This window comes from Rhinolophus sinicus, chromosome 11 (assembly GCF_057876585.1).
Source record: "Rhinolophus sinicus isolate RSI-liver-muscle chromosome 11, RSI-T2T, whole genome shotgun sequence".
NCBI classification, from domain to species: domain Eukaryota; kingdom Metazoa; phylum Chordata; class Mammalia; order Chiroptera; family Rhinolophidae; genus Rhinolophus; species Rhinolophus sinicus.
The window spans coordinates 6,478,726-6,492,444 of record NC_142511.1 but is presented as its reverse complement, the minus strand read 5'-3'; the positions used below and the strand labels follow the sequence as shown (position 1 = coordinate 6,492,444).

General features: G+C 36.6%; 1 protein-coding gene across 2 annotated transcripts in view; it reads right to left on the bottom strand.

Moving 5' to 3' along the window:
* Nucleotides 1–13,719, bottom strand: part of RABGAP1L (RAB GTPase activating protein 1 like) — a 424,365-nt gene that overhangs the window by 367,474 nt on the left and 43,172 nt on the right. For both annotated transcript variants that reach the window (XM_019725918.3, XM_019725841.3), the window contains exons 4-7: nucleotides 10,582–10,795; nucleotides 8,372–8,546; nucleotides 1,409–1,566; nucleotides 84–194 (exon numbers count right to left, since the gene is read on the bottom strand). In XM_019725918.3, coding sequence (XP_019581477.2) covers nucleotides 84–194; nucleotides 1,409–1,566; nucleotides 8,372–8,546; nucleotides 10,582–10,795 — 658 coding nt within the window. The remainder of the gene's footprint in view (nucleotides 1–83; nucleotides 195–1,408; nucleotides 1,567–8,371; nucleotides 8,547–10,581; nucleotides 10,796–13,719) is intronic.

The window sequence follows — 13,719 nt, the reverse complement described above, 5'->3', positions numbered from 1 at the left end:
GCTGAGATTGAACAGTGTGTCTGTTGAAACACAATCACAATGTCAATACAAATTTTGGGTAGCATTAGGAGCAGGTTGCTTACCTTTCAATAGCTAATTCTTTGTTAGAAAGTTGCTGCACTGTAATCACAACCTTCTTCTCTATTCCTTGTTTTAATTTGAAATAAAATTTATCTCTATCCTTAGGTACAGGACTGGAATATGCAAAAAAAAACACACAAAAAAAACACAAAAAACAGAAATTATCAATACAGTAAATAAAACAACAAAATAAGAAAATCTATCCCAAAATTAGAATGAAACAACAAAGTATGTAAGCAACAACACCTTTATTCTTAAAATGTACTAAACTTTCATCCTGCCACAGAGTAACAAACTATAAATTGGATACTTGACAAAACCTAACTGAGGTTAAAAACAGGATTTTTTAAATAACATCATTTCAAATTTGTTTTAAACTTAACAAATTTAGGAATATAATTTAATACTTTTAAGTCACATTTCTGGTGTAGCTGGCGGTATTACGGTCATGAGTTCCTTTAACATAATGAAACCCAAGACAAAAACAAATTGAGAAGAAGAGCTTACTTTTAAACATCTAGAATTTGAGATGACTGTGACATATCGAGGTGAACATAAATAAAAGATGGACAAAGGTATAGATTGGGGCAGTGTAGCCTAGGCCAGGCTGACTATTCTTAAGAATGATCATTAAAACAATAAATGTTTAAAGTATATATATTGTCTTATCTGAATAGAAAAATGCCTTGAGCAACTTATTTGACCTAAGGCTCGATCTCTTTTTCTGTGAAAAACAGATAAAATAACTAACAGTTATTGTTAGAATTAAAAGCACAGTTAAGGCACATAGGTAATAATTAGAGTATAACTGTGTCCTATTATCTGCCTATTTTTGAACTGGAGAAAAACATTCTAAATATACAATAGAAGGAAAGTGTTAAGTAAATGATGATCAAACCACACAACGTACTATTGGGAACCATTAAAAATGATTTGGATTAAGAACATTTTAATGGAAATATTCTTATATCACAAAGTTGAAAGAAAAATATGTATATATAGAATTGTGTGAAAATACCCCCTAGAAATAAATGAAACAAATCCAATATTAAAAGTGATTGTAACTGACAATAGTTTTTTACTCTACCTTTATCATTTTTACTAAATCTTCTATAATAAATATCATTATTTTTAAATATTAAGAAATCATTGACATAAAATATTTGAAAAGCATGAGAAAAGCGAAACATATTAAATTCACCAAACATTTCTTTAGCATTTTAAAGCTTTATACCGACATTGTATATACAGTTTCTGGAATCTTTATAGTAGCCAATATCACATTTCAGGCACAATATCAAATTTTATTTTTCCCAAATAACCTCACCTAAAGTTTCCTTTTCCATCATCTTCTTTTACCTCCAAGGAGACACTGAAGGTAAACACATCACTGTCAGGGGTGGGAATGACTGAGTCTTTAACATCAGACACTTGTCTGGAAGAACGTTTGAATGCTGTACAGAAACTATACAAAATTCTGCTTACCTAAAACAATAAAAATGGAAGCACTGTTAGGCAAAGGCTTTAACTGCATTTTGATACCGTTTCCCTCCTAATTCTTGAATCTATAACTCCCATGATCACAATTTTCTTTAGCAGATACAGTCTAAGCATATATATAGTTTATAATATATTGTTTATAACTTATATTAGTTTGTAGTCTAAGCATTTATATAGCTACATACATATACAGTTAGTTCTTCCAATCTGGCAGTTAAACAGTAATAAAGCAGTTTAACTAAGTTCACAAAAGAACTCTATTTATTTATTGGTGTTTCTAGGACTCAGAATATACTACATTGCAATGAATGAATCCTAAGATAATTACTAGAAGGATACTGGCATCTAAATCTTCCCAATGAACACAAACAAGGTTTTCACCCAAGTGGTCAATTTTTCTTTCCACTTCCCTCAGCTTCAGAGGACTAGATACTGAGTCATAAAGTAAATACTGGTTTCAGCAATAACCAAACATGGTAACGTGATTTACAGAGCTCCTGGTGTTATGCCACGTTGCTGTGGTATAAAATGCAGGATTCCCAAAATGAATGCTGAAATGGTCTTATCTATTTTAATAGTACTAAGCTACCCAAATGACTACTTTAAATGTGCATCTATACTCTTCCCCTAAACTGGAAAAGTACTCTAAGTCCCACACTCTTCCAGAAGATATCTTCCTTGGTTCCAAAAAAAAGCGTCATACCACCTCACACTTACAAGCCTGAAGTACAAAAGGCCTTCAAATCTCTCGGACCACCCATGAGTTGAACAAAGAAAACAAGGTGAAATAAGAAGTTTCACACAGGTCATATTTTCAAAACTTCACATTAGAAGGAACAAGTAAAGAGACTTCTCTAAATGCTAACAAATCCTTCACTTTAGATAAAATGAATTCAAATTATTCACTGAATTACATTAGTCTAGAAATGTAATATTTTGTAATTTTCTTGAAACAAGAGCACTTTCATCAACAGCAGAATTTCCTAAAGTACGGGGTCTTTCCTCATTTTTCTATTTTTGTTATATTCATATTTCTATCTTTTCTCATACACTCTGTCGTATTCAAAAACAAGTGGTCCTCAAACCTCCAATAGCAATATTTACATATATTAATCAATGATTACCCTACACTGCCTTTTCAATGCCAAATTAATAGTTTCTTAATTATGACTTATATACTTTTAACTGTAGAAGAATGCTTCCTGCAAGCCTAAAGTTCAACTTCAGCAGTGGCATATTTGTATCATCTTCATAAAATTGTAAAAATATTTTAATGTGTGATCCCATTATAATTTTACATAAATGAGTAAAAACAATAAAAGCAGCAAAGGAATGCAGCAAATTAATAAGAACTGCAGGCCTCAAATCTTACACAGTTAAGACAATGACAAATTTACTTGTTCATTTCACAAATATGTTTGAACACATGTTGTAAACTAAGTATCATTCTAGGTGCTGTGTTACTAAGTGTTAGACAGCAGTGAACATGGAGCTTACATTCCCTCACATGGAAACTGAAGGAGAAGGGATCATTAAGCCAAAAGCAGAAATGTTGAGCCTAAACTGGACACTTATTTGATTTCGCTCAATAATTTAAGTATTATAGAGAAAACACAAAGAAAGAACATGTTAGGAATAAGTCACTGAAGATCGTGCCTACAAAGTGTAAAAAGGGACTTGAAACTTCTTTCAGTCCTCTGAGTACTCCCCACTTCCTAACCCCAAATATAATAAAATATCAAGTCTATTGTTAACTTTTTATACATTCAACTTCAACATATTTTTAAGAAAATGTATGTGAAAACAGGGGGATGCCTGTACATAACTTGATACATTCATGGGGTCAAACCCCAACCATATTTCTTTTTTCTCCTCTCCCATATCTTCCTTTATTTGTCTTTGTGTCAGGGCACCAGCAAGCCTACACCAAAAAAGTCAGAGAACTTGGCAAATTCTAGAGTAGATGGCAAGGCTCAGGAATTTCTTTTGGAAAAGGTTAAGTACTTTTAACTTAAAAGCTGAGCCAGAGTGGCAGAAAATGATGGGGGCAGGGGCATCAGACCACACCTTTCTCTCTTTTTGGAGGAAGGACACGACAGGACGACAGGACGTTAACAGCATTTACAGCAATCAAACTGCCTTTAGTCCTGACCAAGCCTTACACGTTACTGTTGCCAACAACAAGGTTAAAATCATTTGTGAATTCTAGAGTCTGTGAATAAGCTAGAAAGGGGACCCATGGATTGGTAAGGCAGAGTAGCTTCAGAAAAAATGATTACCAATGTCTATAGTTACTGGATCAAATTGGGTGAACAATTACACCATGAAAATTAAAAACACATACCATAGCAAACATTTCTATACATGTCACACTATTACACACACACACACACACACACACACATACACACAAATAATCTACTAGAATAGGCATTTTTGCAGAAGGCAAAGGTTTATTGACAAATAATAACAGTACAATTTTCCCCAGGAGGCAGTACCTAGAGAAAGCACTAATTAAACACAAAACTTTTTGTTGAGGTTGTCGCTGCTGTTTTTGAAGAGATGGAGAGGACACATGTAGATATATGCAGAGGAGGCACACCAAAATCTTAACTCTGGTGGAATCTGAGTAACTTTCATTTTCTTTTTTATTTCAGTATTTTCCAAATTCTCAAATATGTATTACATATTAATAGTCAAAAAATGTTATTAAACAAAAAGGAATTTACTTAAAATAAATAACAGCCAATTATTCCAAAATAAACCCTTTGGTGAAAAAGAACCAACTCTTTTAAAAATACCATATGCCAAGAAAATATTCACCCAATAAATAAATATAGAAAAATCATTCTATAAATGACCCTCGGAAAGATATGTGTTAAAATTTTATAAACATCTTGCTCAAATATATTACTCACTGAAAGGAGCTAAAATAAGAGGCAAAGCATACAAAAAACTTTCTAAAAATTATAAAAATCTATGCAAGGAAAACACAAACAACATAATTTCTGAATTAATTTCCAAAGTTAAGGCGTTTTGCTAAAATAACATCTCAATAAATATGTTTAAAAATAATATTTTCCCATGTAAGGAATAAGGTGTCTTTTATATAGTGGCATATCAGCAACTCTAAGAAAAATCCAGTGCATTCAGAACAAAGGTCTGTCCAATGATACCCTTGATATTTATCATGAAATACCTCTGAATGCCTTTAACACCAGATAACAGCAGTGTTTCTAAATTATTACACTGAGAATTGCTAGTAATGATGAGTATGTTAAAACATACAAACAACACAAACATCAAAATCTGTTTTGAAGAAAATTACACTGACTAGGAGAAATAAATTCCTAAAGAGAGTCAACTAAGCTTTTTAAAGTATCTTTAAAAACAGATCCATAAAAGTGCAATAATAGGTGTCTGCCTAGCTCTTTTCGCTTGCTTTCTGATACTCTGCTTTGTCTGCAATTCTCCAGCAGAAGCCTAGCACATCATTCTCCCTGAACAAAAGCTACGGGCATCAAGAATCTTCTGGCTGGATTCCCCAACTCTTTTGCCACAAAGAACTGAGATTCACTCCAGCAGAGTCCTGCAGAAGAACATCCAGGGGAACAAGTCAAATGTGTCCTAACCCCTCTGTGGAACCCCTAATCCTTGTACCACAGGTCCAACAAAGCCATCCCTCTCGCCGGACTTCCCCTCCACCACTGCCGGGCCTGCTGCTTGTGGGATTTTATGGTGAAAAAAGGGCATCACGGCGACAGCTGGTAGCGACAGCCATGCTGCTTCTCCTGCTTGAGAAGACGTCTTCTTGCCTTTAATAAACTTCTTCAGGTCTCATCCAGAGACTCTTCAAACAATAGGAAAGAAATTAATTAGCAACGCTGCTGCACAGTACATATTTAAGCAATAAGAATGTGTCACTTGTTCCTGAACTATCTTTGCCAATTGTTTGTGCCCGTCAAGAGGGACTCAAATACTACAGACTAAAGTTTTCCCTTCACCAGCGCAAGAAACTTCTGGGAACCAGATACCCAGATAACTAGTAGATTGCAACTAAAAGACTTCAGATTAAAGGGTAATTATTTTTTTAGGGTAACTATTTTTAATTATTATTTGTTGGACATCTTTTGTGAAAGGCATGAGTAAAACCCAAAGGTAGCTGCTGGGATGTAAGCTATCTGACCAATCAATCCCTTTATAAAGCATATTGAAAGACAAAAACCCACAGCTGCTTAATACAATATTTAAGCAACAGGAAAAGTTGTTACTGAAATTACATGGGTCTCCAGAGTCAGAGAGTTCCAGTGGAAACCCAGCTCCATCATCTATTCTCTTAGCCTTGAGATAAACAAAGGGTAGCCATACAATTTGTCAGCCAAACCAGAGCACTTTTGAAAATAAAATGGAGTGGCATTAATGACATATTTGGGCAACAGGCATAAACTAGGCCTGCTCCAGGTAAGGGAAGCTAAGATGACTGGTCTAAATAAACGCTGTCTATGTCATGGAGATGTCATGAGCTCTCTATGTATACTTGGCTACTGTCACTCAGAAATGACTCCTTGCAATAAAGTTTAATGACAATTGTCATGTATTTCGCCTTCAAACAATGAATTTTACCACCAATGTCCCATAATGTAACACTTTGAAAAATGTACTCTAAAAATAAATAAATAATACATGGACATGAAATAAAATGGACATCACTTTCTCACAACCTGCACTGTACCAAATATACTCTCTAGAGATACAGTTAATACTATTTAACACCATATCCAAAATGTTAAGGCCGAGAATTACCTAGTTTTGTCCACTGCTTTCCCACTGTTAAAGCTCTCAAAAATGACAAGTAGATGCTATAATCCAAAGCGAGTTTCATACCGTCAGTTATGAAAAATGCTTGCAGCCAGGTCCCTTTCCACTTCTTTCCACAGCAGTCTTTCTGCCTCTCCAAGCAGCAGGCTCTCCAGTTCTTCAAAGTTCATTTCCTTGCTGTTGAGTGTCAAGTATCCAGAAACCACACAGGTATGTTAAATGACGGCTGCCAACGTGAAATGCAAGGCCTCTACCAGCCGCTTCCCCACCTCTGCAGTGGGGTTGTAAGGATCAGAAACAGATCCCCTCATTCACAAACAGACACATATTCTTTCAAAATATTTATATTCACTGCCTCCTACATTCCTGTATGACAGGCACACGTATACTCACTCATTCACTCTCCTATCACACCTTTTGGCAAAGGAGAGAGAGGGAGAGAGAGGATGAAATAGACTCAGAACTACTTCTTACACAGGCGAACTTCCATTGCTACAGTCTAAACTATGTGTGTCTGTGCATGTTCATTTAAGTGTTCAGGGCACAAGAACTGACATACCCCTCACTCTTAGTATCAAACACACAGAAATCTGCATTTCTATGAGTTTGCATGTTGTGGCCAAAAATAAACTCTCAGAACTCCTGTTAATACAACAGTTTATGTGTCATGGTAAAGAGAAAAGAGGATAAATAACTGCTGCTTTCAGCATCTTCTGCTGACAATTTATATTCCCAAAAGCAAACACACCTGAGACCTTGCTCATCCAACCCACTTATTAATGCCTTTGAAATGGTTGTACTACTAATGTTCTAAAAGTGCAATTTATTTTTAATTTGGGGAGAATTCAATAGATACAGAAAAGAAGGCAAATTCCCCACTGTAAGGCAGGGACTCAGCTCCCGCTCCATGCACAAGGCGGCAGGATATGGTGAGGCCAGAAAGAACGCCAACAGAGCCATAGATAGGGGAGTCATACCACTATGTTCTTGATGGCGGCTGGTCGAGACACAAAAGCAAACATCCGCCAGTACCCCAACGAGGGGTCTTCCTGCACCCCAGTCTCGCTGGTGGCCGGGCAGGACACAGGCAGGAGGATCAACACGATCCACAATCCACAATCGGCTTGCTAACAGCACGTGCTAGCCGCCATCCGCGCTTGCTAGCATAGCCACGGTAGTTATATTAGTGGCTAATGGCTAACTAGTTACAGTTGATGGCCATCTACTATCCGAGCCAGCACCTTTGCACATGAGGTCGAGAGCCTGGAAACTGCTCTCTGAGACTCTGTCCCTACACCCATGTATCTAACAGCCATTTGATCTGAACTAGTTCTCTAGTCTAAGAAGAAACCACCACCTAAGAATTGCTAAAAGGAACTTACTGGCACCTTCAAAGGCCTATAGACTGATACCCCTGCTGTAAACGAGTATTCGCATTTTTAATTAGGCCAGTTCTACAGAGCAAAAGCCAGCCTCTGAGTGAATGCAGTAAAAATAATCAGCAGTGAAAACCACAGAGCTCTATGAAATAATCTTAGTACAATATCCAGGTGAAAGCAGTCTGCAACTATCAGGTCCAGCAGAGGAAAAGGTATTGTTAGAGGCACTTTTTAAAATCACATGGGCCAATCAACTTGGGCAAAATAATATAAGCGGTGCAAAAATATTCCCCCTTTCTAAGCTGGAGCAATTACTACCATGGTGGGGTGGGAGGACAGCTCATCAGTGGGATTTTTCTGTTACGTCTGGTAAGCTGGGAGTGCCCCACCTACGATACCACTTCCGTGAAGTTATCAAATTTAGCTTTCCATATTCAGTTCTACACCTCTACAAATGTTAACTTTCTCTTTAGAAATATACTCCAAATTTATGGTATGTGCTCATATACAAATTTATATGACAGTGAGATTAGGGTTCAAAAATATTACCCTAACTCACCTCTATAGCAATTACTACAATATATTATACTTACTGCCTCTTTAATTTCACAGGTGAAAACATGTATCTGAAATTCTTCTGAACCATGGGAACTCTCTGTGAATGCAAAGCAATTGCTCTCTGTTGTCCCATCATGTCCACGTGCACAGAACAACACCTTATAGATTGGAAAAGATGCTATCTCCATATTGTTGGCTTGTTTTATAATTCTGAAGAACAGTGATAGAAAATGAGATAAAATATTAATTATCAAGGCACAAAGGCAAACAGTTTTACTATGCCAATAACACATAAACATAGTGATCTTAAAAACCCAAAATAAACTGGAACTAATAATGCAAGAAAACAAATTATCTTCAGATCCTTGATATATGTACGTGCGTGTGTATGAGTATGTACACACAAACAGATATGTACACACACATGCACACGCACACACACACACACACACACAAATACTTCACCTTCTTTTGAAAATTACTTCATTTTTGTGTTTCCTATGATCCAATTCACTTCCTCCCAAAGCCAAGTATACACTGCCTGGTAAAATCTGTGTCACCCATCCCTAAATGCTGGTATTGTTCTGCTATAGCAAAAGGAATGCCAGTACAGAATAGCACAGACCATGCAGGGAGAGTTCATTTCTATTCAGAGCAGCACCTGTAAGCTCCCCAAGCCACAGGTCACTGTTCACCAGAACCTCTGTTACCTCCACAAAAGGTCAGAGTGGTTACAAAGATCAAATTAACAACAGAATTTAAGAGGTAAAGGGAGTCTGTGGGATTTAAGATCAAACAACTCTCTGACTTTCCCTATGCAAATCCTAAGCCCTCGATTGATCTAAAAACTCAAGACCATTTCAGGATTTCAAACTCTGAAACTGAGGGGCATCCACTAAAAGTACAGAGACAAGTCAAAACACTAAGTCTCTACCAAGGTGTTGGCACTCTGAAACTAACAAGATAACATTAAAAGGCACTCTGACATTTTTAAGGGATTTTGTACAAACAATATATACAATATAATATACACAAAACCGTTTCCTGAAAAAATTCAAAGCATTTTTAGGAAAACCTTGTAATTTGCATTGCTATTATTTTGGTACGTAGAATTTAGCTAACATTTTCTCCCATGCTAAACTTTAGAGAATGAGGCCAATCAAAAAGGGTTTGAAAAAAGATTAAATTAGCCTTCGGGGAATATTATAGGTTCAGGACACATTCAACCTGATTTCCCAGACTTGTACATTTATTTGTTCATACAACAAATATGCACTGAAAACCTGGACCAGATACCACTCTAGACACTGAAGCTATAGTAGGGAAAACTACATGTAACCTGCTTTCACAAAGCTTACATTCTAGTGAGGAAGGCAGACAACAAACAATTAAGTAAATAAATATATAACATAATATCGAGTCAAGGAAAAGTGCTATGAAGAAGAAAAACTCCCATTAAGGGGGAAAAGAGGCATAGTTATATGATACGATCAATGGAGGCTTCGTTTGCTAAAATGTTTGCGTCGAAATTGCAAAGAAGTGAAAAAGCCACTGGAAAACCAATGAAAGATTGTTTAGGCAAAGGATAAAGACTATACAAAGGCCCTGAGGTAGGAATCAGGACTGTGTGTGAGAAAACAAAGGGGCTGCTGTGACTAGAAGGCAGTGAATGAATGCAGTGAGTGACTGAAGTGAACAAAGAGAAGGTCAAGGAGAGGCTCATCGGTGACCAGTCACAGGAAGGATGTCAAATACAACCACACGTATAATTAGAAACCACCGGAGGGCTGAGTGTAGAAGAACAACATTACCTGCCTTACACTTAAAGAAAGTCAAGTTGCAGATGACATTAAATAGTATTCCTAATTAAGCATAAGAGAAAAAGCCGTTTTGCTTCTTTCTAGCCTGATGTAAAGAGCTTAAAAATCTAGGGCTCACTCTAGTTCTTTGAACCACTATTACATGACAAGGTGAAGGCAGGTTTTCACTCTCCTTCAGAATAGAGAAACACAGATTACAGATATTTCTACAGTGATATTTCCATTTATAATATTCTAAGCATCGTTTTGCAAGTGCCCCTTGCAAGTAAGGAACTCAGTCTAAGCCTCCACACGTTTATTTTGCATGTCTACAAAGTGAAAGTGAATTAACAGTGAGTCCTAGGCCTGATTTATGATATAATATCATCACCCTCCCCAAAAAAACTTCAGTATGTCTAAGAGGGAAAAAAGGGATTAGAGCTTACCTCACAGAACCTTCTGGAACATTTGGCACATATAGAGTAACAGGAAAGGGGTCCTGACTGGAAGAAGATTTCATAGTTGCCATTGCCCGTAAAGCCTCCACTTCATTACGTGGGGAGGAAACTTTCATACATCCTAAGTAGGTCAGTTTGTTAAATAAAACGCTATCTTCTTCAGGCACTCCACTTGGAGAAGATGGTCTGGGTGTAGAAATTTCTGAAGGGAAAAAAAAAAAGAAACACTCAAAAGTTAATGCAAAACTTCACGGTGTAATTTTGCCTATTGTCAAAAAACAGATGAAAAAATTGCAAAAAACTTAGGTCTGTTTTCATTTCTTTTAATGTTTATCTTATATTTTGATCCAGAGTTGCAGAATTGGCCATTTTATACTTTCAAATCTCTTAAGGTATTATTTACTCAACTATAAATTATTTAGAGGAAAAGAAAAAATGCTAAGCTTTACATTAAAAAAAAAAAACACAGTTTAAATGATACAGAAAATAAGGAGAAAAACCTATACTAGAGACAGTGTGAATTAGCCTAAAAATAATGAAGATTAAATAAAACTAAAATCAGTTAAAAGCCTCTTTTGGTTGTATAAACAACCTAACTTCCTAAGCAAAAGTAAATAAAATGTTAAGATGTGACATCTCGTACCAGTAACAATAAAAGTCAAGCTTCGTGCTAAGAGAAATAAGTCAGACAGAAAAAATCGAGAACCTTCTGATTTCACTCATATGTGGGACATAAAACTAAAAGCAACAAACGAACAAGACAAACAAACAAAATCTCATAGACACAGACAACAGTTTAGCGGTTATCAGAGGTTAAGGGGGGAAGAGGTGGTAGATGAGGGTAAAGGGGGTAAATATATGGTGACGGAAGGAGAACATACTCTGTCTGGGTGGTGAACACACAATGCAACGTATAGATGATGTATTATAGAATTATGTACTTGAAACCTATATAATTTTACAAACCAATGCCTCCCCAATAAATTTAATTAAAAAAATTTAAATCCTCAACAGAACAAAAAAAAAGTCAAGCTTCTTACTTTGCTCCTTCCTGGGACTGCTGGCTTCTATGAACTATGTAAGTATTACAAGAGAAATTTTTCCTCAAAATAATTGTTATTTTGATGACTGATCCTATAATTGTTTCCTCCAATTCTCCTCTCCCCATTAATGAGTTTCTTTAAACAAAAATTGTTCACTTTACTTGTAAGCACAGCATGCCGCAAAGGCCCAATTGTGATTAGCGTATCTATCTGCATATATCAGGCAGGATAAAACTCTCCCTTTGCCACTCTCCCCATCCTCACTTAAAAATGCAGCTAGTCTCCAGCTCTTCCTATTACCCATAACCATACTGCACAAAATTAAGCTGAAAGCAAAGATAATGAAAAAAAAAAAAAAATACTGATAGTAGATAGAGAGAAACAGCATGTTACAAATAGGAAAACAAGGAGTGATTCAAACGACTGCAGATTTCTCATCAGAAACTATGGAGACAAGAAGACAGTAGAAGAAAGTACTTTTCTTTAAAGTACTCAAACAAAGAAAAGAATTATCTAAATGCTTTTCAAAGGACATTGCTCCATGGAAATCTAGGGGTTCTGCTCGGGCCTATATACCCTGTCCCACACCCATTTTAAGCAGGTATGTTATAGTTATTGAGCTTGGACCTAAGATTTTTATTTCCAGGTTTAAGATTTCCAACACTATTGATGATGATGACGACAAACATTTGATTTGGTATTTACTTTGTGCCAAGCATTTTATCTGGATGATGTCATTTAATCTTCCAACATCCCTATGAGGCAGGTTCTATTTTAGCTCTATTTTTACAGATGAGGAAATTGAGCATTAGAGAAGTTAAATAACTTGCCCGTGATCACATAGCCACAGGCAAGAGCTTGAGTTCAAACCCAGGCCTGACTTCCAGATACCATGTGTTAACCTGTATGAAAGGTCTAAAATAGGATGAATTAAAGGCAAACATAGTTCTTACTCTACTCTCAATTATAGAGAGTCTCAGCTCTTCAAGGGAAGAAACTGTTCTATCCTCTTTTCATTCCCAGCTCCTATTAATGATGTCTAAAAGACTAGATATTCAATATATATCAAATGAATTAATCACTAAATAAATAAAAACTTTTTAAGGCTAGTGGTCCTTTTAGCAGTCTATTACGGCAAACACACATCACCTGGCTACCACCTAGCCCCTATCCCATCAACAAATGTAACTGCAGCCTTCATGTAGACAAAACTCATTGGTAACGATCCAGTGGAAACCAATGGAGATCATGAATTATGCAGACAAATAGCAAAATATTTTTAGACCTGGTAAAATCACATACCGACATAAGGAATTCATTTCTACCTATATATAAATTAAGTCCTATTCCTCAGCTTTGATTCATTCCATCACCCCTTCCTCAGCAGAAAGATGCAAAGAGTAACAAAGCATGAGAGAGAAGACTCATCTATGTAGCAAACTATTTTAGTACACTGCAGTAAACTAGCAAAGATTTCCTGTTAGGGCTGAATCCAAGCAGCCGGGACATAAGGTCACCAAATGACAAATAAACAAACGCTCTCATCTATCTAGTTTTGTAACTGGCAAACAGCATACCTTTAATGCTCACTTTAGACCATTTAAAGCTAGACACTTTTCAGGCAGTCACTTGCCATTGAAGTTATGTGTCATTTTAAACCAACCACAACAATTTTGTTAGCGAAAACTGTGTTGACTGCAGCTATGAAAAGGCAGCTGAAATGTCTTGTCTTAGCCTGTTCAGTCTGCTACAACAAAATACCACAGACTGGGTGGCTTATCAACAACAGACATTTACGTCTCACAGTTCTGAATTCTGGGAGTCCAAGATCAAGGTGTGGGCAGATTCGGTGTCTGGTGAGGGCCAGCTTTTTGGAGGGCATCTCTTCACTGTGCCGTCACACGGTGAAAGGGACCAGCTAGCTCTCTGGAGTCTCTTTTATAAGGGCACCAATCCCAATCATGAGGCTTTCCCCTCATGACCTAATCACCTCCCAAAGGCCCCTCTTCCTAATGTCATCACGTTGGGGGTTAGAATTTCAACATAGGAATTTTGGGGAGGACACAAACATTCAAACTATTGC